The sequence below is a fragment of the Rhamphochromis sp. 'chilingali' genome (assembly GCF_963969265.1).
Source record: "Rhamphochromis sp. 'chilingali' genome assembly, chromosome: 18".
NCBI classification, from domain to species: Eukaryota; Metazoa; Chordata; class Actinopteri; order Cichliformes; family Cichlidae; genus Rhamphochromis; species Rhamphochromis sp. 'chilingali'.
Genome location: NC_137945.1, coordinates 9,945,454 through 9,969,769, shown reverse-complemented (window position 1 = coordinate 9,969,769; position 24,316 = coordinate 9,945,454). Strand labels below are relative to the sequence as shown.

At 41.2% G+C, this 24,316-nt stretch overlaps 1 protein-coding gene across 6 annotated transcripts; it reads right to left on the bottom strand.

Annotated features, from left to right (window-relative positions):
- Positions 1-285: 285 nt before the first annotated feature.
- tnk2a (tyrosine kinase, non-receptor, 2a) lies at positions 286-24,106 on the bottom strand. 6 transcript variants are annotated; one of them, XM_080864398.1, is made up of 22 exons: positions 24,024-24,106; positions 22,350-22,419; positions 14,703-14,865; positions 14,478-14,548; positions 13,991-14,191; positions 13,107-13,256; positions 12,594-12,689; positions 12,196-12,377; positions 11,985-12,111; positions 11,741-11,887; positions 11,503-11,597; positions 10,936-11,130; positions 10,178-10,269; positions 10,022-10,066; positions 9,704-9,939; positions 7,164-7,367; positions 6,449-7,068; positions 4,279-4,417; positions 3,589-3,684; positions 2,591-2,718; positions 1,970-2,026; positions 286-1,420 (listed from the first exon to the last, which is right to left on the bottom strand). In XM_080864398.1, the coding sequence occupies exons 3-22, from the start codon at positions 14,863-14,865 to the stop codon at positions 1,414-1,416; spliced, it is 3,051 nt and encodes a 1,016-aa protein (XP_080720524.1). In that variant the 5' UTR covers positions 22,350-22,419; positions 24,024-24,106; the 3' UTR covers positions 286-1,413. The 6 variants fall into 6 exon arrangements, 5 of the variants coding, with proteins under 5 accessions (XP_080720524.1, XP_080720523.1, XP_080720521.1 ...); XM_080864397.1 differs by having other exon boundaries at positions 23,918-24,100; XR_013969518.1 differs by lacking the exons at positions 22,350-22,419; positions 24,024-24,106 and adding an exon at positions 16,899-17,595 and having other exon boundaries at positions 1,703-2,026.
- Positions 24,107-24,316: the final 210 nt, after the last annotated feature.

Here is a 24,316-nt window from a genome sequence, read left to right as displayed (position 1 = left end):
AGTCTTCCCGCTGTATCCAACTAATGAAATAACCACATGAAAGCTTTCAGAAATGAGATTACAGTTTATTATAAAACAACGAAGGCCATATTTGCATTTTACATTTGTAAGCAACTCAGATTAAACAGTACATTATAGTCAGTGTCACATTAAACAGATTTCATAGTTGAGCTTAACTGAATGCTTCACACATACTGAGTTATGACTGCTATAAACATATTCACCAAGCTGCTACCACCTGTCTGAAGTTTAACTTTCCAGTTTTGTTGTTTGTTTTTTTGTAAAAAAAAAAAAAAAAGAAACTTTTCCATGTAGCTGTTAAAATTTTTAATATCTGCACACGCATTATGAAATTTGGCATCGACAGCACGTAGCAGTAGCCCACTAAATCAAGTGCGTGACAGGTTCTTCAGCATGATGATTATCATACAGCAGAATCACAGTAAGATATAATAACCATGAGTTTAAAGTAGCAGTAGATATCTAATGTGCAGAGATTTGACTAATACCCTGTATCCACGAGGAAAAGGTAGGAATATTCCTATAATAAAAACTAAAGACATCACTCAGAATTCCTGCTGTTGTAAAGCCAGAAATGTTTTGCTTAAAGGCAACCTGTGGAGTTCTTGAACTCTCAAAGCACTATGAAGCAGTTTTTACGATTCACATTGCAATTTGCCAGCGACGGCAGGAAAGACGACGACATGGGATGTGAAGAATGCAGGTTTCAAGACTTTTGAATGCCTTTTTACATGAAAACTCCACGTGGAACCTTTAAGACACAAAAATACAGTAATAATAATAATATCTGATATGCCTTCAGTCATATCAACATTTTCACTTCACTGATAGATTGTTCTTCTGACCAGCAGTTAGCATCTTTGTTGACATGCTCGGTAAAATGTTTTATACAACATTAATTGTATATTTTTCCTAAAAGTGCAACTATACGCCAGCTCATACCTCCCTGATTCTTTTTGACAGCAAAAAGCCATTTGACATTACAGTAAGCTTATGCACACACACGCACGCAGACACACACACACACAGGCCTCTACAACAACCTCACAACCAGAAAACGTCTGCAGCAGCTACCAGCTGAAACAAACTCTGGATTAATGCAATGATAAAAAAAAAAGAACAACCAAAAAAAAAGATAAATAACAACTGTTCAAGTAAATATTGTGAATCATGTAACAGCTGCTCCTTTAGGTTATAGTGAGCATGCGAGTGACACAGGTAGTAGCAGGTATTCACACATGCTGCTTCAGAGACGCTTTTTAATGGTCATTAAAAAGCGTCTCTGGTCTTTGGAGCAATGAGTCATCCTGCCGACTCTGTGTCAGCGCGCTGATCCAGATGAGCTCGGGAGCTTGTCAGAAGGTGACTGCCGCTCAATTTGTCCTCCTGCTCTCACTTCCTAAGAAGCAGAAAAACAATGTACAATATCAGCTTCTTTGTTTAGGATTCTGTACAACAGCAAACAATCGCTGAACGCTGAGTGTTTAAGCTCTAAGCAGGGCTGAAAAATGAAGCCAAAAACTGCACTTCCTGTAGTGGCCACTGGAGGTTGGCTAGAAAAAAAAAGCAGTGAATCGTGTGTTAAAATTCCTAAACTTACAGAACAAATAAACATGTTGCCTCTACATCTACATTTCCTGTTCACAGTTACTCATATTTCTAACTAAGCTCACCTGCTCACATTTTTATTGGGGATGCGTGAATGACAGATGGATTTTTACGAGGCTGCTGGTTTTCTGTTAGCTGTCACCACAGCAGAATATGACTTGCTGACCTCCTCTTGACCACGTTTGTGCTGTTATTTTTTCCTTTTTTCTTTTTTAATTTTTGCAGTGTAGTCAACTGTACAAACAGAAATCCAGATACTTTATCTTACTGCAAACTTAATAGCAGGAGTCTGTGTCTGTATTTTACAAATCAAGCCTGCAAGTCTTAGTGGATAATTTACCTCTGGCTCCAAAAAGCTCCCACATTCAGCGGTTCCACATACTTTTGACACTGCCCCCTAGTGACAGTAGCAGGTGACAAAAGTTTATTACTTTGATGAGACAATGATCGCCGAGTGTCAGCTGTGTCTGAGCTGACATATAATGACGCTTACTGTGGACAACAAATAAATGAATGACAAAAGCAAAATCCATAAAGTTAGATAAAAGTAAAAATGAGAACTTGAGGTTTTATTTTTTTATTTTTTTACAAACACTCTTTCCAATATGACCAACTGAAAATCTAAAATAAGAAAATTACTTGAGAGATTATTTTAGCTCAAGTTCTTTTTCTCACTGTGTCAACAAGTCAGAAATTTGACAGCCACAGGTTAAGAAGTGTATAAAATTTTCCTTAAAAGCAACCGGAGCAGCAGTCTAACAGGAGGATGGAGGAAGCAGATGGATCGTTAGCACATTTGTGCTTGTGCTGTCATGTCATGCTGACAAACTTAGCGGCACATTAAAAGCAGGTTTCAACCTGGGAGAGACATCAGCCACTACAGACAGTAGTAACTCAGAGCTCAGTACTACAAAAAACAAAGTGGGCATCCGCTCTTTTCTGTCCATTTACTGTTGATTACCTGTTGCGATGTGGTCCGTATGTGTCCAGCATGACCGTGCTGGCATGTTCCAGGTCCCACTGGTGATGCTGCAGCAGCTCCTCGCACTCGGCTCTTGAACGCAGCCCTAGCCGAAACAGCTGCTCCACCTACAGCGCAGATGGTGAAAGAAGCATTTTAGACACGTGATTTACCATCATTGTTTTTACTACATTTAACTCTCTTCTTGCTGTTCTGATGCTCTTTTGCAGCATGAACACTGGCTTTCTTTAGCAACAGAAAAGCTCCCACATCCTAACCTTTATGATGACAATAAACTTTAGCTACCTATGTACTTCTCAAAAGCAGAGCCACTGAATCGCTTAAATGTTAAAATTGAAAGAAAACAATTTAATCCAGTTTCATTAATTATAATAAGACCTTTAAAAGCACAGGACAAAAACAATCAGTAACCTCCCTAACTCAATGTGTGTGTTTACAATCCCTGGTATACAACCCTCTTTCAGTTCTATGGTTGAACGTGTCATTATTAGTCTTGTCTTTATGTGACAAGACTAAGCCAAAATGTAGAATCAGCATGTGGAAAGCTAAGTACACCCCATGATTTAATAGCTTGTAGAAACACCTTTAGCAGCAATAATCTGAAGTAATTGCTTTTTGTAGGACTTTATCAGTATCTGACATCACAAGCTTGAATTTTGGCCCGCTCTTCTTTAATAGTTGCTTCATTGAGGTTTAAGTGCATTCATTTATGCACAGCTCTCATACCTTCCCACTGAGGTCTGGACCTTCGGCTATTGCAACACATTGATTCTTTTCTTTTTCAGCAATTCTGTTTTCAATTTTTTACTATGTTGGATCACACAGTTTACAGAGCAGTTCATGGTCCATCAGTAACTGCAAGAGGTAACACACTTAATAGCTGTTAATATGTCACTTTTTTGCGCTCTGATTCATTTATATATTCTTTGTTAACGGCAACAAATAAACTAGGAAAGTGTATAGACAGACAGTTGCACCTTTAAATGGTTTATGGCCTGAGGGATGCTCCACTCGTGGCTCTGCAGAGCAGCCTGACACTCCTCTATCGTGACACCGTGCACAGCTCCTTGGACCTGACAATCAGACAATAAACTTAACGTCATGTTTGCATTTTAAAGAAGTGCAACTGTCATATGGATACACATGAAAAGAAATCTACTTTTATTTCGGAGAGTAACTCTGCGTGGGCACATTTGTTACCATGCTTGTACAAAGAGAAGAAGTGACAAAACGAGCAGGTTTCCTTCTTTTCAAACTCTCTCAGTCACTTATGCAATGAATCAAACTGTTTTTAAATTAGCCACAAGCCCCTTGAAGTTTTTCCCTAATTCGCAGTCCCAATGAAATTAGTAATAAAGTTAATGATTTTCTTTTTTAATATTATTCTTCCTCAGGTAATGTTAAAACCATATGAATATGATTCAAATCTGCAGCTTTTTGAGCATTACATTCTCACAATTAAAAGCTTTGTTGATAAAAGGATGTGAATTCAATAAAAAGGGACAATTTAGCTTTTCATGTGTCATCTAGAAATCAGTGACTCTAATTTGTCTGCCTGTGGAAAACAACAGCATTCGGTGTTTGTCATTTCTGTGACTCTCAACAAATAAAAGTTATGACTTTTTTGTTTTAATAGAAAAAGTGACATTCCTTATGATCTCCCTCACCTGTGTGATGCTCTGTTCCCGTTGAATGCTGGGAGCTGCAGCTCGGCCGTTATTGTTGTTGTAGGAGGTGTTCGGTTTGGCTCCACTAGGGTGCTGCTGCATCATAGGTTTGACTGCCGCCATGTTGGCTGCTCCGTATCTGTTAAGAAACATGAAATATGGCATATGAATTATTTTGAATGGTAAATGGCCTGTATTTGTATAGCGCTTTACTTTGTCCCTATGGACCCCAAAGCGCTTTACACAACATTCAGTCATTCACACACTGGTGATGGCAAGCTACATTGTAGCCACAGCCACCCTGGGGTGCACTGACAGAGGCGAGGCTGCCAGACACTATTGCCACCGGGCCCTCTGACCACCACCAGCAGGCAATGGGTGAAGTGTCTTGCCCAAGGACACAACAACCGAGACTGTCCGAGCCGGGGCTTAAACCGGCAACCTTCTGATTACAAGACAAACTGCCAGCTCTTGAGCCACCATCGCCCCTTAGCTGATGATGTTTCTCTGTGAATGACATCTGAAATTTTACTGTTGCACTGAAGAAATTCTCGTAATAATAAGTCTCTGACGACATTTTCCAACTATAAAACATTTATTTAGCATAAGCTTTTATTTGCTTTCATAACTGTGTTACTTAAAAAGTTGGGATGCTGTGTAAAATGTCAAATTTCTCATTAGTTTCTAATTACGATTCCTCTGTATCTTGTTCCAGTTGTACGTTACTTTTGGTTAATTTCCCGCCGGTGCGACTGTTTGCCCCACTCTTATTGTCTGCTCTTTTCTGGGATTTTTTTGTTCTCTGGGTGAAATTGCATTGTTGATGTCAGAGGTAAGAGGAGAAAGGCCGGACTGCTTTGAGCTGATCAGAAGACGACTGTAACCAATCACAACCAAGGTATGAAGAAGAGCATCTCTGAAGTCACTGCATGTCAAACCTCCTGTCCACTCCTGTCAGCTAAAAACAGGAAACTGACACTACAGTTTGTACAGGCTCACTAAAACTGAATTACTGAAGATTGGAAGACTGGCGCCTTGTCTGAGGAGTATATTTCCGCAGCAACATTCAGATGGTAGGGTCAGAAATCATGGATCCATCCTGCCGTGTATCAACAGTTCAGGCTGGTGGTGGTTGTGTAATGATGTGGATTATATTTTCTTGGCACCAAATGAGTGTCACTTAAACACCACAGCATACATGAGTATATTTTGCAAAATGAAAATGAGTAAAATGTGGCCTCCACAGTCACCACGTCTCAGTCCATTAGAGCACCTTCAGGATGCAGTGAAACAGGAGATTGGCATCACAAATGTGCAGCACCTGTGTGATGCTTTTATGTCGATATGGACCCAAATATCTGAGGAATGTTTCCAGCTCCTCGTTAATCTATGGTATGAAGACTTAAGGATGCTATGAAGGACAAATGAGGTCCAAACTGGCAAGTGGTTGGTGAGCGCAACCACTTGCCAGCTCCTCTTTGTCTTTGGTATCTGGTTTAAAAGCTTGCTTGTTTTCTGTATTGGGGTCCCCCCTGAACTCAGCACACAGATGTGAGCTTTGTTTCAACAGCTTGACGACAAATTCAAACAAGCTGAAAAAATATTCTATTACAACAAATGCTAATAAAATAGCAATGCCTCATGCCAAGTGATTTGATGACTCACTTTAGCTCCTGATCTTCATGAAAATAAATAATAATAAATAAAAATTATGTCACATTTCAACCTAGGTGTTATTCACATAATAGTGGATATTTTTCACTTGTTATTTACCTTGTGGGAAATTTGGAAATAAATATATCCGTGTAAAGTCAGTAAGCGCTGAAGAAGGAGCACACGTGCCATTTAGTTAGTGTCACGCAATGCTGGGGTTAATTGGATGATCCCTCACATGCACAAACACCCCAGGTACGCGTGTACCATTTCACTTGATTGGTCCCATGTTATCAAGTCCTCAAATCCTCTTTTTTTTTGTAGGGTGCAGTGCTGATGTCAGAGCCATAAAAATCTCTAACACTGAGCTGGCAAAAATATAATGTTACCCCAACATTACATTTGAGGACTATTTTTTGTTTATACATATATGCTCTGGAAGAAATATAAATTATCAAGGGAACAAATTCGTTTTTTGCTCTCCACCCATAAAAATCTGCCTCCATGAAAAACTCACCTCTCCAGAAAAGCTGGTCTCTCCGGCAGTGGGACGGGGGCAGAGCTCTGCGAACTGTCAATCAGTGAGGAAAGGCCACGCCCCTCACGAAAGGCGAGTGGATCCAGTAAGGACGTGGAGGAGTACGATGAGCCAGGAAGTCCTAAGCGTGAGGAATGGGATGAAGCTTGAGGCAAAGAGGAAGACGACGATGGAGAGTTGGAGGACAGGAGTGGACCCAGCAGTCCCGATGCCCGACGGGGCGAGACGGCGAGAGGAGGAGGTGGCAATGCTACAGGTGACGAGGAGCGGGAGCCTGGCTGAGAAAAGGCGTGGTCTCTGGGTGGGATCTGAGGGGGTGTGTCATCTTCGTTGCCCAGTGAAATGGAGCTGGTGCGTGCTTCTGGGTTTATGGCACGGGCGGAGAGGTTGTGTTTGGAGGGACGCAGAGGAGGGACGGGACTGCGAGGAGGCAGCACAGGCCTGTCCTCAAAGCAGGAGGCAAAGGAGGAGGCAGACGAGGGAGATGGAGGGGGAAGATGGATCTGTCGGTGCGGGCCCAAAGGAGCCAGAGGCATGGGGAGTGGGGAGGAGGGGAGGGAGCGGCCTGTTGCCATTGGAACCTGCAGCTTCACCATCACCTACATCAACAGAGAAACAGCAGCTTTATGTTAGCTTGGGTGATAATTTAAAAGTAAAAATCGATCCCGAATGGCATTAATACAGCTTTCACTACCTCCCTCTGTAGCTCCTGGAAGAGGTCAGCTGACTGGGATTCGCTCCTTCCTGTCAAGCCACCACCAGCGGATGAAGAAGCTTCTTCAGTCAACCCTTTGTATATGGACCGCACTTCCTGGTCCTCTGATTGATCCTCAGCCTCTGCAGTAACTTCATCGTATGCTGGCTGGGGGAGAGGCCAGTCCAGAATGGAGGGAGTGTCCTGAGAAGACAAATAGATACAAGGAAAAGTTATCCAACGTTATTAAGATTTTTCCTGCATAACAAAAACAAAGTTTGAGCCAGAGCCAAAAGGAAATCATCACTGCTGCAGTAATATTACTTCTTTGTGTTCACTGGGGTTTGAATTACTCACATATGTCGTTATTAATTCTTCAGAAATAACCAGAAAATGCACCGATTTCCATCAAATCATCATTACATTTATATTTATTTATGCATAGTTACCCACTGTTGGTCAATAAAACCTGACTTTCAGCCAGAAAATCCTGAAAAATTGTTTTGCAAAGGTCTGGATATCCTCTTTCTTTCTTTTTTTTAATGTTCAAGCCAAGATATTAAGTTAACCTTGTTTAGCTAACAGTACAGCTCTGTTTAAAGAACTATTACAGAACCCAGAAGTTGGAAGTGGTCATTTCTGGTTGACCTATTAAGGTCCACCTCCTCCAGGGTTAGAGTTTTGTTTTAGTCACAAGTTTCAATTATTCAATATTGTTATATTGTTTGTTTGGTGGTGGTGGTCACCAAAGGTGATGAGATGGCTTACAGGGAGGAGGTCAGCGCCCTGACACACTGGTGCCAAGACAACCATCTCACCCTCAAACTCACAAAGACAAAAGAGTTGATAGTGGGCTTCCGGAGGTGTAGGGAAGCACACACTCCCATCACCATCAACACCGCTGCTGTGGAGAGAGTGAGCAGCTTCCGTTTCCTAGGCGACATCTGGCGAGGGATCTCACATGGTGAGTACACACAAAACAGTGAAGAAGTCGCAGCAGTGCCTCTTCTTTCTCAGGAGTCTGAAGTGATTCAGCATGAGCCCCCACATCCTCAGGACCTTCTACTGCTGTGCCATTAAGAGCATCACCACGTGGTATGGCAACAGCACCGGTTACAACTGCAAAGCTCTCCAGAGAGTGGTGCTGTGTTCTGAAAGGATAATTGGAGGTGGTGGTGTTGCCTGAGGAAAGTGGGTAGGATCATCAAGGCTCCAGTCACCCCAGCCATAAACTGTTCAAACTACTTCGGTCAGGCAGGAGGTACTGCAGTATCCGTCCCGAACCAGCAGACTGAGGGACAGCTTTTTCCCTCGGGCCACCAGACTGCTGAACACTGCATAGACACCTCACTCTCACCTACCGGAACTTCAACACTATGCACTCCATAATGTACATATATGCCATTTTTGTGCACAATATTCACACTGCTGACCTCTGTATATTTTACATATATGTATGTGTACACACACACACACACACACACACACACACACACACACACACACACACACACACACACACACACACACACACACTTTGGCATAGATATTACTAATGTGCATACATCCTTAAAATTGTACATATTTATTCTTATAATTCTCACATTCCTGCTCTTATATTTGGCTTGTTTCTTATGTTTCTTGTATTTTTTGCACACCACTGTTGCCTGTGAAGCTTGCTCACATGTGCTGTACCAGTGTACCAGTAATGTGACGTGACACTAAAAGTGACTTGATTTGTTTGAAATGCTTTTCTATTCCCATGTGAAGCACTTTGTAATAGCTTCCTGTCTTAAAAAGTGCTATATAAATAAATTTTACTTTTACTTCAAAAACTTCAGTATAAATATCATGAAGCTGCAGCTTGGTCAGGATGATTGAAGGCAGACTGAAGGTATGAGGTGGAATTGCTGTGCAACTCCGCTGAAGACCACTAAAGCGTGAACGTGTACATTATCAATCAATAAGTACTGATCATCCATCACATTGCACGCGCCTTGGGTGAATTCAAGTGGAAGGGGTTATTTATGACATTTCTAGGCCAAAGGTTGGACCACTGTCTCTGGGAAACAAGACAGCTCATCATTTGTGAGTACTGGCAAAGATTTCAAGCTGTGTGTGCACCACCTACACTTGATTGAGGATACTGCCATGCATGTGGCCGTGTAAGGTCCCTCGTGTCTTGAAAACCTTTGAACTACATCACAATCATTGTTTAGTTGTAGAGGGTGAACTGAAAAGATCAGATGGCTAATTCTCCAGATGAGCTGGGAATATAAGACCCCTCTGCTGTGATTACAGGATGGTTCCACTCAGGGAGTGGGTGACATTCAAAGAAAGAAAAGAATCATGCCAACCTCAGCTTGATCAACCCTCAACAGTTCATTAAAAGACAGTTCTAGGCCATAATGAAAGGGGAAATGGGACTCATATTGGTCAATGCAGTCTTGAAGTCACATTAGGTGAAGTTAAAAAAAAAAATCTCTTACTAATGAGGGTAAGAGCATCAACTATTACAGTCTGACTCAGGTCTGAGCTACCTTTAGGGTGTCCTCATCCAGCTGCCGAGACTCAGTGAGCGGAGAAGGTGTGGTAGAGCTGAAACTGTCATCGGTGAAGTCAATAAGCGACACCTCGCTCTTGGCTGAACGCACGCCTGTCCCCTCCCACGGCCGAAGCTTCAGACCTAGGGATGCTCCCAGCTTCTTCAACCCAGACGACGTGCTGGCATCTTCCTCGTCATCGTAATCGTCCATCACAGAGTCGTAGAACGGCTCTGGACACACATGAAACTCTAGATTTAGATAATTGCTTCTACTGACATGCATGTGTTTGAAGGATTAAAGAAAAAATCTCACTCTTGAGCAGAACGGCAGGTTGGGGTGGACGAGGGGGAGGTAGCTCTGATAAAAACAGACAAAGGCGTTTAGGTTCGATTTGACATGCATCGGTGTAACAGAAAAGTTAGATCACTATTCAGCAAAAATACAGTCTCACGGCACAAATGAATTTACTCTTGGCACGGTTGGGAAGTTTGGTCGGTCTCGCAATGCCTGAATCCATTCCCAGGACATCAGGAGGGTCCATGGGGTTCCCCAAGTACAGGCTAAGGAAAGAAAATCATTTTTATGTAATAAAAGTTTAAAATTGAAAATAAGTCCAAGTCCTGTCCTTTAACTCATACTGAAGATGGTTGAAGCTAATAAACATACTTGTTAATAACATGTTAATAATCCCGTTGTAGGAACTGGAACATCAGTAAAATTATTTCACTACTCCTCTATTGTTGCAAACAGTGCAGTGATGTGGACGTGTCTTCTAAAATCCTCTAAAGCTCAACAGCAAAACATCTGTTAAACTATGCATGATACACAGCTGCCCTCTAGTGGGGAGCTGCAGTATAGGCAGTCTTAAAATAGTACATGCATGGTTTCAGTTAAAACGCAATTTTAGTGCTTTGGCTTTATGTGATTTTTCTTCTTTCAAACTGATTTTCTTTTTTAGAACTGTTATCTGTTCTCCTGCCTTATCATTGTGGAATCCTAATGTAAATAACACAAATCTATAAATCCTCCTTCCTAACCTGTTTTAAAGAAGAGTCTATTCTGTAATAGATTCATTTTCCAGTCTTCTATTTCTGCGTTCTGGACTTGTGGTGGGACTCTAACATTAGCCCAGCAGCCTAGAGCCATCCATGGACGCAGAAAGCACAGTCACATCTGACGAAGCACACTGTATGACACTACATTACTGTAGGTACTGTATCATTAACCTGTCTATGCGGTCTGCGTGTCCCCAGCTCCTCTGGGGGTCTGTGTCTCCATGTCCAGTGTGTATAAAAGAGTGTTTAAGTGGCCGGCTGATGTCCTGGGCGGAAAGACCGGCGACTGACGTCACTACATGACGGGGAAACTGACCGACACGCAGTGTGCGCCTGTTCTGACCTCGCCACCAGTAGTGCTCTGCCCTGAAAACACACAAACAGGTATGAAAACAACGTGGTGACTGTCCTACAGTAATGTGCATTCTTGTAGCAGTACACGTTCTTAATTGCCAACTTCTGGGTTTTAATTTAGTAGTTAGGTAGTTACAGACATACAATATATACGATGCACACACGCATATTAATGTGATAAGGAAGTCATAAGATTATAATTGCAGTAATTTTCTACAATGTAAGGAATCCAGTTTCAACGGGAGATCCGTTGTGTAGTAGGCACTTACATAAGCACGACTCTCAAACCCACTAACCTGATTAAGAAACTGCTTGCTCTCTCAAAATCAGGCTAAAAGGATGCCTTACAGGCATGTTCTAGCTAACAAAACATCACACACTGACCTTCCTTCAATGATGGTGATAACATCATTCATTGTAATCTGGAGCTTGTCTTCCTCCTCAAAGTCCTGCAGGGCTCTCATATCTGTGGGCATGGTCTGCAGAGCACACACAGTGTCGTTAGTGTCACCAGCAGAGTCAAAGACAGCCTTTAGACATGGAATACATACTTGCAGCCAACAAAGAATCGTTTCCTAAAGCACATTTAGTGATTACGATCGACAGTGTTTTACTGTGCTACCTCGAGCAGGAAGTCTCTGAGGGCAATGAAAGTTGGTCTGTCTTCAGGTTTGGGGCTCCAGCACTGCAGCATCACATTGTAGATATCCTGAGGACAATCGTCTGGTTTACACAGCCTCTCAGCTTCCACGTCCACCTTGTGAAGGATCTGTAAACCGACACATAAATAATGGCGTGATTAGCTGAAGCTAATGAATAATTCATTTATTTTATTTTTTATGTCAGAGGGTTGTTCAAAGATGCACCTGGCTCCCATTCAGACCCAGCCACGGCTCCTGTCCGTGGGTGAACATCTCCCAAAGGGTGACCCCAAACATCCAGGTGTCAGATGCGTGAGAGAAAGTGCGAGACTTCAGAGACTCTGGAGCACACCTGGAGAGATCGGTGAAAAACAACTGAGACGCTGAGATAATGAAACACAGATAGTATGTAGAGACAGAAAAAAGTCACTCTCACCATGGGAAAGGGATTTTGTGGCCTTCCTCCATGACGTATTGGTCGGTGTGTTTAGGCAGTGCCCTCATTAGGCCAAAGTCTCCAATCTTCACAGTTTCATTGGTGGACAGCAGCACATTACGGGCTGCGAGGTCCCTGTGGAGGAAACGCTTCTGCTCCAGGTAAGCCATCCCACAGGCCACCTGTGGAGAAGGTGTGGAGTGACAGATGGGAGCATTTTTGCATTCTTACACATGGGAAATGTCATAAAATAGAGCTGTATCTCCAACAAATAAATATTTAAATTTAAACAAATGTACAAATATTATGGAAACTGTACTCAAGAAAATCTAATAGAGAGAACAGTGTGATAAAACTGAATTTCATTGTGGGGTTTTTTCCTTTCGGCATTAACTGACCTGCACGCCATAGTTACACAGCGAGGAGATGAGGATGTGACCCTGCCGCTTTCTGAGCCGATCCAACAGGGAGCCCAGAGGAGCCAGCTCAGTCACCTACACTCCAACAAACAAAATGTGCTCAGAGCTCATTGTGTTTATGTTTTGTGCACTTCTTTTAAAATATATAATCCCGTCTGTACTGTTTTTCAGTGCTTTTTTAAAAAATATGTTACATCTGGAAGCGGCAAATCTTTAACTTGTAGACTGTGTGAACTCTTTTGTACTTGAATTTCCTCTGTGTGTGGGAAACACTGATCTTATATTCAGGGCTATTCTAAAGTAGCCAGACCTGAGGCAGCAGAAACTCCTGCAGGCTAAACTGAGCTTAACAGCTCTGAAACATTCAGCGTAAAATCACTGAAAACATCTGATAGCTCAGCAGCTACAATGTATCGACTGTTGGAAATAAATCAAGTTCTCAAAAAGAGGACAAACTCCCTCTTATAAGTGTGTGTGTGTCTCATGGATTACCATCTTCATAGGCTGTGTGAGGACGATGCCATACAGGCGGATGAGGTTTTGGTGGCTCAGTGAATGCATGGCATTCACCTCTCTGATGAAATCATCCAGACCGTCTGAGTCCAGTACATTTGATTTCAGGCATTTTACTGCCACTGACAACTACAAAGAAAAGGAGAGCTGATTTTAGAGAAACCTCTGTAAAAAATAAATAAGTAAATCACTTTGTGGAGTTCAAATGGGATGCTCTAACTTAAGAGGAAGTGACAAATACCCAGCAAATGTGTCCTTTTGGGGCATGTGTGGCCTCGCTGCGGGCAGACCCACACAACCCACAGTGGGCCGCAGAACACGCGTGATATTTCAGAAAATGAAAGATTGGACTGATAACATTCACTTCTTTTTCAGTATATCAATAAGATTCATTTTACTAAAATGGTTTGAATCAGTCACCTTCTCTCAGCCTCATATTTCTGACTGTGTACTAAAACATGTTCTGTGTTTTCATCTTCTCCAGAATAGTCACATTTCCTTGTATAATGTTTCTTTTTTATAAATAATATACCAGCCAACATGCCAGTGTGGGCCCTCAGTGGGTAGCTGTGGGTGAACTGTGGGGCTGCAAACCCACATTTATCCTACGTGGGCCCCTAGTTGGTGTGCACACAGAGCCCATGGCATCTTTGCCCTTTCTACCTCCTACGTAGGTTTTCTCATGCAAGGAGACTACGAGTTGCCCACAGATATATTTCTTACAGGCCCAAAAGGGATAAACTGCTATGGGACCCACATGCTTAGCCTAGATGGGACCCAAGTGGCTTGTTTGTGGGCAAACACACCCTGAGCCTCTATGTCATACATTCTCAGCTGCCTCATACTGTGTTTCTTCATCTCACCACTCTGCCGTTGGGTGCAGTCCACTCTCCTCGCCGCACCACCCCGAATGTCCCGTCTCCAAGCCGCTCAAACAGCTGAAGCTCCGACTCTCTAATCAGGCAGGTGAGCGCGGCCCCTGACTCACTACTGGCCGGGGCCGCGGCAGACGATGCCCCGTGGGGCTGCTGTGTGTCAGCGTCCGGTCGTTTCACTGGAAACACCTGCAGGGCCAGAAACTTCTTATGCATGCGAACACGCTTGATTTGAATCTGAATGAATCTAAATTAACCTATTTTGATAAAAGACACACATAGACCATGTGACATAACATGAAAAAATAAAATAAAATTAGAATCAAAGCCACATCAATACAAACTAAAATTCCTTTTCCTAAATATACCTGAGGGTGAAAGCAGACATTTTTACAAATGCAGCTTATACATGAATATCATATTGTGAGATTGCAGCCTTGCTTGAGCAACTTTCAGGACAGGAGAGGTACTGCACCTTGCTCATCCAGGATTTTCTTTTATAAAGGGCTCGTCTCCTCTTGACTGCCTCCCAGAGCCTCCTCTGACCTGGACCAGCAAAAATACAAACACAAATAAACCTGGATTTTATTGTATGTTTATAGTGTATTTTTCTAAAAGATAACACACAGACACATCTGATATTTGTTTAGATTACCTGTTTATCACGTAGGTTTGGGGTGAAAAACACTTAAAGAGGTACCTGGGCGTCCCATGCCGATCTTCTCCAGGTCTTCATTCTTGACGTAGTCAAAGTGTGAGAGTCGTGTGACGTTGAGATCATCACGGATCCGAAGGAAGTACTGCTGCAGCTGCACATCTGTCAGCAGCTCCAGCAGCCACTCTGTGCCCTCCTCACACTGCATCTACACAGCAAACACACATTTCACCTGCATCAGGATGCATACAGTGCTGTTAACAGCCTCCAGTTTTAACATAGCTCTGCTTATGCGATTGAATTGTTCCATTACTGAGCGTGATGTTAATGGACCCCATTAATGGGCACACTGTAATGTGTGCTCTAAGTGCAGGAGCTACTCTCAGCTATGAAAAGCCAAAATGACTGATGGGATGTGACATCTGCAGCACCAATGTAATGATTAGATATCTGGAAAAGCATCAAGAACAGAAAACAATAAGTGCTCATATTTTAAGAAGCTGGAGTAAGAAAATTTGGGGCATTTTTACTCCTGAAAATGACTTTCAAGATTCAACAAACACATTTTCTGACAATTGTTTAGGACGCTACTGTTTCATCTTTTTTTGCAGATTCCCCAGCAAAATGTACTTTCTGCTGCTCCTTTATTTCCCAAGGGGTAGCCAAAGTGGATAGATCTGCATATTTGATTTGGCACCAATTTTACGCTGGATGCTCTTCCTGACGCAGCCCTCCCACTTATCCAGGCTTTGTGCAGACACGAGGAGTACACTAGCTTGAGACCCCTTAAGGCTGGAATTTGTGTCTCGAAGCAGGAGTCATTTTTGCATGTGCAGCAAATGTGCAGATTCACAGATTCACAAGTTGAAAGACCTTTAAAGTTTTTCACAGACTTTAAATTATTAACTAAAACCAGTTTTGCACCATTTCATGATAAGCAAACTACAATTTCCTCTTAACTAATTGCTTTAATTGTATACCGTATACGGTGACAATATACTACAACATTTACTTTGCCTTAATCTAATGTCACTCTTACATACAAACTTCACTTACTGATGTCAAGCCTAAAACCAACAGTGGTTTAATTTAGCCAAGAAAAGAGGAGCTAGCCAGGCTCTATGTGAAAGAGAAAGATCCAAGTAAATCGCATCTAATTAGCAATATTCTGTGTTTGTTGAGGCAGAATAAGTGAAGTGACAATTTTCTTGGATAATTAATAAAGATACAAAATGTTCATTAGATCTTTAGAGTGTTTGTTAGCGTTACCTTTACAGCATTTGTCTGTAACTGTAGTCTACAGTCTTTGTTAAGCTAAGGTAAACAACCACTAGCTCTAGCTTCTTGCTTTTTGTATAGCTTCATCCTAATATTTCAAAACTATTAAAAGATGTAAACGCATTAATACAGCGCTGTCATAGAGCTCTTTGCAAAACTAAACTTTACCCTTGGGAGCAGCACATTAAGCACAGAAACATGTTTGAGTTGGCTGAAATCCCCACTCCATAGACAAACGCATGTTCAAACAGCCCCAATTGTGGAACCATGACTTAAGCATTGGACTAGCATTAGCAGGTTCGCTCTGGATTCAGGACCCCAACACAAAATAGTTAAAATTTAACGGAAGCAACATTAAGTGTGAAGGCTTTTGTCTGCCATTCACAATTAAAAACCAGAACAAACAAAACAAAACAAAAAAATCCAGGCAGAGGTACGTTAAAATTTCAAAATGTTGACCTACTTAATCAAAAGTAACTTTAAATTTTGAGATGCTCAATCAGTAAGTCAAAATTTTGACATGAAATTTTGAGACAATAACCCAAATTAACTTGATATTACCTCTGCAGACTTGCAGAAACAAGCTTCCATAATTAAGTGGCAGGAATACATTTGTTTGCTTGTTTGTTAATTTATTGCTTTATAGTCAATTGCTGTTGGGTAATTTTAGACCCTAAAACTGAATTCAGAATGAAGTTTTTTGGTTTAACTTATAACTGGTGCAGTTACAGGGTTCACAAAGTAGACACTGTTTTTTAAACCATGAGGATACTAAATAATTTAAACAGACATCAAATGAAATCTGGTGTCTGTTGTAAGATTAGACCCAAGATCAATACACCTGCATCCCCACACCCACACTTATATTCATAGAAAAACACTGAACAAAAAGACACAGACATAGTGTAATTACAGCCAGAGAAGAAGAGATGCTGCACATCCACCCACAACTTCAGACTTTACCATTTGTCCACCGACACTCCTGTCTCCCGCCTCTTCATCCTCCCCCTCCCCCTCTCCTCTGGTGTAGGGGAGTCGCTGGTACATATAGCTCTCCCCCATACTGCAACAGCTCCTCTTGTCCTTTTTGTATTGAGCCCTCCTGTTTCTGCGCTATTCAGAGGAGGCGTTAGCTCTGCTGCCGCGCTCCCCCTACTCCGAGTCTAGTTTGCTAATCTCCTCTCAGCTCCATGACCTTCTCCGCTCAATCGATGCGCGCATGCACAAACACGGACACAAACGCACCGGGAGGCATTTGACGCCACTCTCTCCTGTCGTATCACCTAAAGCTATCTATAAACTCCTTCACTCCTCCCTCCCACTGCTCCTTTCTCTCCCTGCTGACTCACGACTTCCCGCAGTATCGGACACCTCCATGCTTCTCCGTCTCTCCAGCTTTTCCTCCTCTCCTCTTCATCTCCTTCTGGCTCAGCAGCCAAGCCCACTGTCTGATGTTAAATAATTCAGCAGCTCTAATGAGAGGGCGAGTGGAAGAGGGAGATCTTAGAGGAAGGAGGGGAAAGACTGCAGATAAAAAATAGGTGGACAGATGGATGGTCAGGCTGAAGAGAAAGGAGATGGAGACAGTTCCCAGCATGCATTTAATAGATTCTGACATGCAGATGGCATAGGCGCTAAGCTCAACCCAAACAAGCAGAACATTTCTAAAAGATGGTAACGTGATGTGGCCATCAATTTCAGGAAGTGTCAGAAACGTTGCTGAAATCTCTCATCAAGTAAAAACTGTGAAACAGTCACTGATTGCAGTTTGGCAGACGAGAGGATTTCTTGCTTTTCTCTGTTCTATATTAACCGAGCACAGTACTGTTTCAGGCAGATCATGAGGTCAATCTCAGTCACAATCCAGGCAGATCAGCTGATCTCAATCCCAGATCACATCAGCTGACGCCTCAGCTGATAAGCTTCCGCACATCCAATTAGCAAATCTCATATAGGGCGCGCTATTTAAGCTGCTTCAGATTGTGTACAGTTCCTGCATATCTGCAAAATTTACATTACAAACCATCTCCACCCCAGCCTCGGGGGGTGGGGGTCTTGCTCCTGCTCTTAGAGATGTGTCCCAGAATAAAGCTATACCACTGAATTTAAATTAGTGCAGATGGAAGTCACAATCCTCCTTTTACTACAGCAGTCTTAAATTATAGTCCTGCTGTGAGTCAAGACAACCGTAATTTGTCTTGACTCACAACAAGCAATTAAGATAGTTCTGTGAGGCATTTAATCACTATTTAATTAGAGTTTAATTGATCAAAAAAACACTGGCAAAGAATGGAAAGGACAATGGCTAAGGAGCCCAAAGTGTGCCTAGAACACATCATTACACCACCACCAACCTTAACTGCTACACCCTATTCAGTACCTGCCATCCGAATGTCACGGCAGAAATCGAGGCCCATCAGAACAGGCAATGTTTTTCCAGTCTTCTGTTGTCTAATTTTGCTCAGCCTGTGCGAATTGAAGCCTCAGTTTGCTGTTGTTCCTGTTCTTAGCTGACAACAGTGAAACCCAGTGTGGTCTTCTGCTACCGTAGCCTATTTATTCAAGGTTCAATATAATATGCATTCACAGATGGTCTTCTGCTTGCTTTGGGTGAATTCTAAATCATTACCCAAATTATCTGGGATATCACTCATTCCCTCTTTTATATATATTCCTAAAGAGTTCACTTGCAATAAATATACAATTGTGCATATAAGCTACATTGCCTGTCATGTCTAGGTGCAATCCTAACATCAGCAGTAAACACTGCATAGCCTTTATGCATTTACTGTGTACACTCATACTGTTTATAGCAAAATATAATTTATTAGTCAGTTTTAATTCATTTGAGCAGACTTAAAACAGATGTTTTAGCTATTTAACTAGATTAAAAAAAACCAAAAACATTTCACGATTATCAACAACATATGGATGCTGGATCAGATATAATATCTGAAAATCAGAATATCAATTACTCCATGAGATAATTTATTTTCTATGCAGCTCTAATTATTGTGGAAAACATTTGATTGTTTTTTCTCTTCTTTTCTTTTTGAATTTATATTATTAACATAAAAGGATCTCAGTGTGGCTTTTTCTTTGTTTGAACTGGTTGAGAAGTGGGTGGGCTGCCATATACAATTTCTGATCTGATTACGTATATCAAAGTACATCTTGTTTGGCAGTTAAAGCCGTTAACAGTGTTGAAGTGCAGTGCTGGAGATCCTGCTGTAATTCAAAAATGAAAGAAAGGCAAATGTGAGAAACTGGGCTGTTACTATTAGCAACATGTGACAGCAAGATGAGCTAACTGGTGCATGAAGTCACTGGTTGGATCATTCATGCTCATGTATGAGTGTGTGGGCGCATCTGCGGCCTAAATGAGGACAGAAGCAGATCTTTCATCTCTGCACGGCATCATGTGTTTTATTGAGGGTGATGGTCCAAAAATAGGAGAGCTAAATTTAGCTTATGTTCAGTGGCAATAGGAGGGAAGTGGCTGCTTAATTTTTCTCTCATCTTAGCATCAGATATCTGAGGTTCAATCGGGACTGTCAACGTGCACAGATGAGGATTTATTCTGCATATTTCATCCCTGGCCCGTCCTGGTTTAGGCAGAGCATGACATGAATTCAACAGCACCTGGTAGAATTTCCTGCCATATTTGTTTGTGTGTTTCAATATTTCTGATATAAGTCACCTTAAAAGAAAAAAAAACACTGCAGGAAAAGAAAGCTTTGAGATTCATTCAGCCTGTGCTTTGGAAAGAAAACAACAGTTTTCTTCTGCAATTTCATAACTAATTCAAATGTTACACCAAATATTTGGTCACTAGAGTTAATGAGATAAAAAGTTTGAGGTTTTGGTTTCTTTCTGTGAAAGAGGCCACAATGCAGCAACTCCAGCAACACTTGAAGGAAGATGAACAACTTTAATAATTGACCAACGCGTTTCGGCTTGTGGCCTTCATCAGGGTCATGAGGTGTCAACATGATTTTTCTCATGATCTTGTGTAATTTAATCGCTTGTTATATGATTTAAAACTGATCCAAATGTTCCAGTCAAAAAGGGAAATGTAAACATGATTGTGATTTAATGCAGGTGAAATATTGCTGGTCTTACTGCAAACAGATGAAAATTAGTAAACTGAAAAGTAGGGCTGGGCCATATCATACAGTTCATAATACTGGTATAACGTTAGGAATGATAAGAAAATGTCGATATTACGTGCTGCACAATAATGTTTAATATTTAGTAGCTACTGTTATATTCCCATATATCATCGTGATGTTGTTTATTCTATTGCTCTCGTTTTCTTCTGCTTGTTTTCTTTTTTCTTTCTCAACAGGTGATCCAGGTGATCGATATATGTATTTTTTTTTTGTCTGCTTATTTAGTTGGTTTGTTTTTTTGCCCTTTATCCCCGTCCCTCTTCTCCACTGTTTTTTTCCCCTCTTCTTTTCTCCCTTTTCTTTTCCTCATTCAAGTCTGTCCCATATCTAGCAAGTGAAAATAAAAAATAAATAAAATAAACAATAAAAGGTGAATCAAATAGACCACTACAGCAAGGCTGGGATGGTCAATTTGGTAAAGTAAATCCGTTGGGCATCTTTCCTCACCTTTAGACAAGAATTCTGATGACAAAAGAACCAAACGGGACAGGCGCAAAAAAAAAAAAGGAATGATAACAAAATGGAATATGGCGATAGAATATGGGTAAAACGCGCATGTGCAGTGCCTTTGTTTTCATACGCACATGGCAGAAAAAGTAAGGCAGCGACGGAGAATGAGAAGGGCGAAAGCGGATCGTTAAATGAAACGGATGAACCAGAATTGGTTTGTAAAAATGCTGCAACTTCAGTGGTGTGGAACTGGTTTGGCTTTCGTCCGTCAGATACACAACAAAGCACATTTTTTGGTAGAGCATGCAAGCGGCCCGTCGTTATTACCGTGTTTTTCGGAATCTAAGTCGCTCTTAAAATTCTTTGATTTTCTGAAAAATCGACAGTGCCTTATGTATGAATTCTGGTTGTGCTTACTGACCTCGAACCCATTTTATGTGGTACACAGCGCTCGAAAATCTGTCAAAAAATGTTTTAGTACAACTTTGAAGCTACGAAGCCGCACCGCTTGATGGATTGTCCGAGCATTATGGCTACCGTAGTCAGGAGCCTCGCTGAGTGATACGTGCTGTGCTTCAACATAATATTACCGTATTGTGTGTGTATAACCTGTATAACCTTAAGTTTTGTGGATATTATACATGGTTCTGCTCAGGATATGTCGGCCAATTTCCACTGGAAATGCCTTTTGGTTAAACTGTCAGCAAGGAATTTGCATTTGCACTGTTACATTTTTATATAACTTTAATGCACATAAAAAAACAGCTGCTTGTTTAAGTAAAAATACATTGATGGGGGTTTTTTGCACTAATAAAGTTGCAGAGTTGTAAAGTTTTTTGTCTCGCGTCAATTATATCGTCAGTTATATCATTATTGCAAATGTTCAAATATATATCGTGATAAATATTTTTGGCCATATTGCCCTACTGAAAAGAGTAAAATATAACTGTCACAGCAAACTCCTTATAGAAACAAATCTTACCACAGACATTTTGGTCATATTCTCTAGGCGACTAAATAGATGAATGAGAGCCATAAGCTCACTTTCAAGGGTCAGCAGGATATAAATATTGCACGAGTTAGTTTTTTTTAGCTTTAGCTTATACCTTTACCACGCATGCTGAAAGTTACACATTACAGCTTCTTTAACAGCTCAGTCCAAAGTTAGGATATGATCAATGACTCATGGCTCATCCCATAGACACAGGAAGCTGAGAGGAATAAGGACACTCAGCTGATTTTTTACTTCCATAACAAATGGATATATGTCAGTGCAACAATATGATTGGCTGTTGGGAGACAGGTGAGGTTGACGGCCATTATTAGAGTTACAAACTTCTCATATTCAGGATTTGTTGAGTCTCGTGTCTCTCTTTTATAAAGTCTCTAGTTTCAATAATGTTACTGGGGAGGCCAAACCATGACTCATAATGTTTAACTGTATGTTTCCAATCCAGGTATGCAGTGTATTTGGAATAATTTCCATGCTAATAAATGAAGCTGAACAATCAGATTCTTTCTAGATGTTACTGCATAGTGAATCGAAATCTGATGGTTCTATGTGTTGAGAGAGATGAGGCATTAGTAATTAGTAGGAACTGAGAATGTACATTAATATTTATTCCTATAACCAACTTCCAAATACACACAGTGCTAGTCCAAACAGCTCCAAACCATAAAGATCTGCACTTCTAAAGGTAACCTGAGGCAGCAGAGACCACCCTCAGTTACTTTGAGGCATTTAGTGGAATTGGTTGTGAACGGTCATAATGTTTTGGCTTATCTGTCGCACCCTGCAGGGGTCCTCTGGTGGAGTCACTGGAGGTCATCTGGCTGCAGCCATGGATGAAGGGACTCCACATCTACACAAAGTTAAAGAGAGACGGAGAGCAAGTCAGTGTCAAAACTATTAACAAGAAAGGAAAAAAACAAAACACTTCAACAAAAATTTCCATCTGCTGCTGTGAAGAGAGCAGCAGAAAAACTCTCAGAAGCAACAGCCGGTAGAAATTGTGCAGGAGGTGAAAACGAGCACGCAGGAACAGGCTGTGCCCATATTGTCACCACGGGGGAGGCTCAGACAGACCTGCTGCCTCATCGCTGAGAAAGAGTGTAAAAAGTCAATTGTTTGAGAATGAACTCTTTTAAAAAAGATTTTAAAGTGTAAAATGATTATTTTAGGGTTTAAAATTGTTAACTGTTTGAATACTAATTCAAGTGATCATAGACAGTCTTTCACACTATTGCATCTCATTAACATATGGCAGGAGGTGTGTTTGAATTCATAGTGTACAGGATTTTCTGCATTTCACAGCTGTTACTTTACTGGCTGATTGACAAATGCTCTCTAGTCCAAAAATGACTAATGAATGTGTTTGGTAGTTGTGTTTGTAATCTCTCTCTACTTATATGGTAGTTTCTAATGCGTCCTCTTAAACAGGGGTGTCAGAACTAAGGCCCAGGTCCAGAATTGGTACGGCAAAGATCAGGCCCCCTGGAAGGCTTTGGAAAATGTGAAGGATACATAAGTTTTGGACTTTTAATAATAGATAAAGACTTAAATTGGATAAAAGTTAGTTTTTTCACTATCGACTGTTGAAATTTCAAAACAAATAATACATTTTGTAACCACAGAACAGTCTGTGCCCAGAACTTTTTCTGTAATTTTGCCCTTTTGCTTATTTCTTACAAATTAAGCTCAAAGTTTAGTGGTAACGGTTACTTTCATTTACTACAGCATTTTGTTATTGTGTAGAAAAACTGTGCCCTACTGCTGAAACTGCACTTCTTTTTTCTTATATTGAGATATCTCAGATTGAACGTGTAGTTTACACTGACAGAAAGAGGTCTGTTCTGATCCAAGTGGGCTGCATGCGGCCCACAGTGTAAAATAACATCCCTGCCCTGCAGAACCACACCAGACATTGCAAGACTATTTAGTGCAGCTGCACACTGATAAACTGACATGTACATATAGTGGGCTGGCCCTTTATTCGTGACTAAAGATAAGATTGCTTTATGTTTTTGTAAAAGTTCCACATAAAGTTAAATCAGTCAGATAAACAGTTGAGAGTAAGCAGATAACATCTCTCTCATGCTGAGAGCAGAAAAGATTTTAATTCATCTTCTCAGTCAGTCAGCCTAAAGCTGATTAGCCCTAAGTGGACACACACTCGTCCCAATACAATGAAGAGCCAAGGCTAATAATATTACACCCCCTTTTTACACTGTTTTATACTTTTTCCACTATTGTTCGCTTGTAATTTTTTTATTTATGAACTTAACGTGTTTGTTTTGGTACAACATGTACAAAAACCATATCCAAGAAAGAGCAACAGAGATGACCCCCATCGTACCGACCTAAAACGACGGGCTTTCCGGAGGGGACTGTCCCTCTCCTCCGGTCACTCCTCACTCTGCCCGCCGTACTCAGCCGTGCCGTTTATCGGGTATCTGTGAAATTCACCTGAACCGTTATCTCCGTCTCTTTCCTCCGTTAATTCCGGGACGCTTCCCAGTGAGCGTGCAGGGATTTCAGAGCGTCACGACACGTCAGAAGACGGAACTCGCCAAAATAACAGCACATCTTGTTTAGAAATTCAACTTTCAAAATAAAAGCACACGTTACAGAAGTTATTTTATTTCCCGCTAATTTTTACGTCCTCTTTTCACACTTTACCATTACTTCATTAAATTGGAGGAAAGTATTTGATTTATATCGGTTGTCCGATGTAGGGTTACTTGCAAAACTCTTGAGGT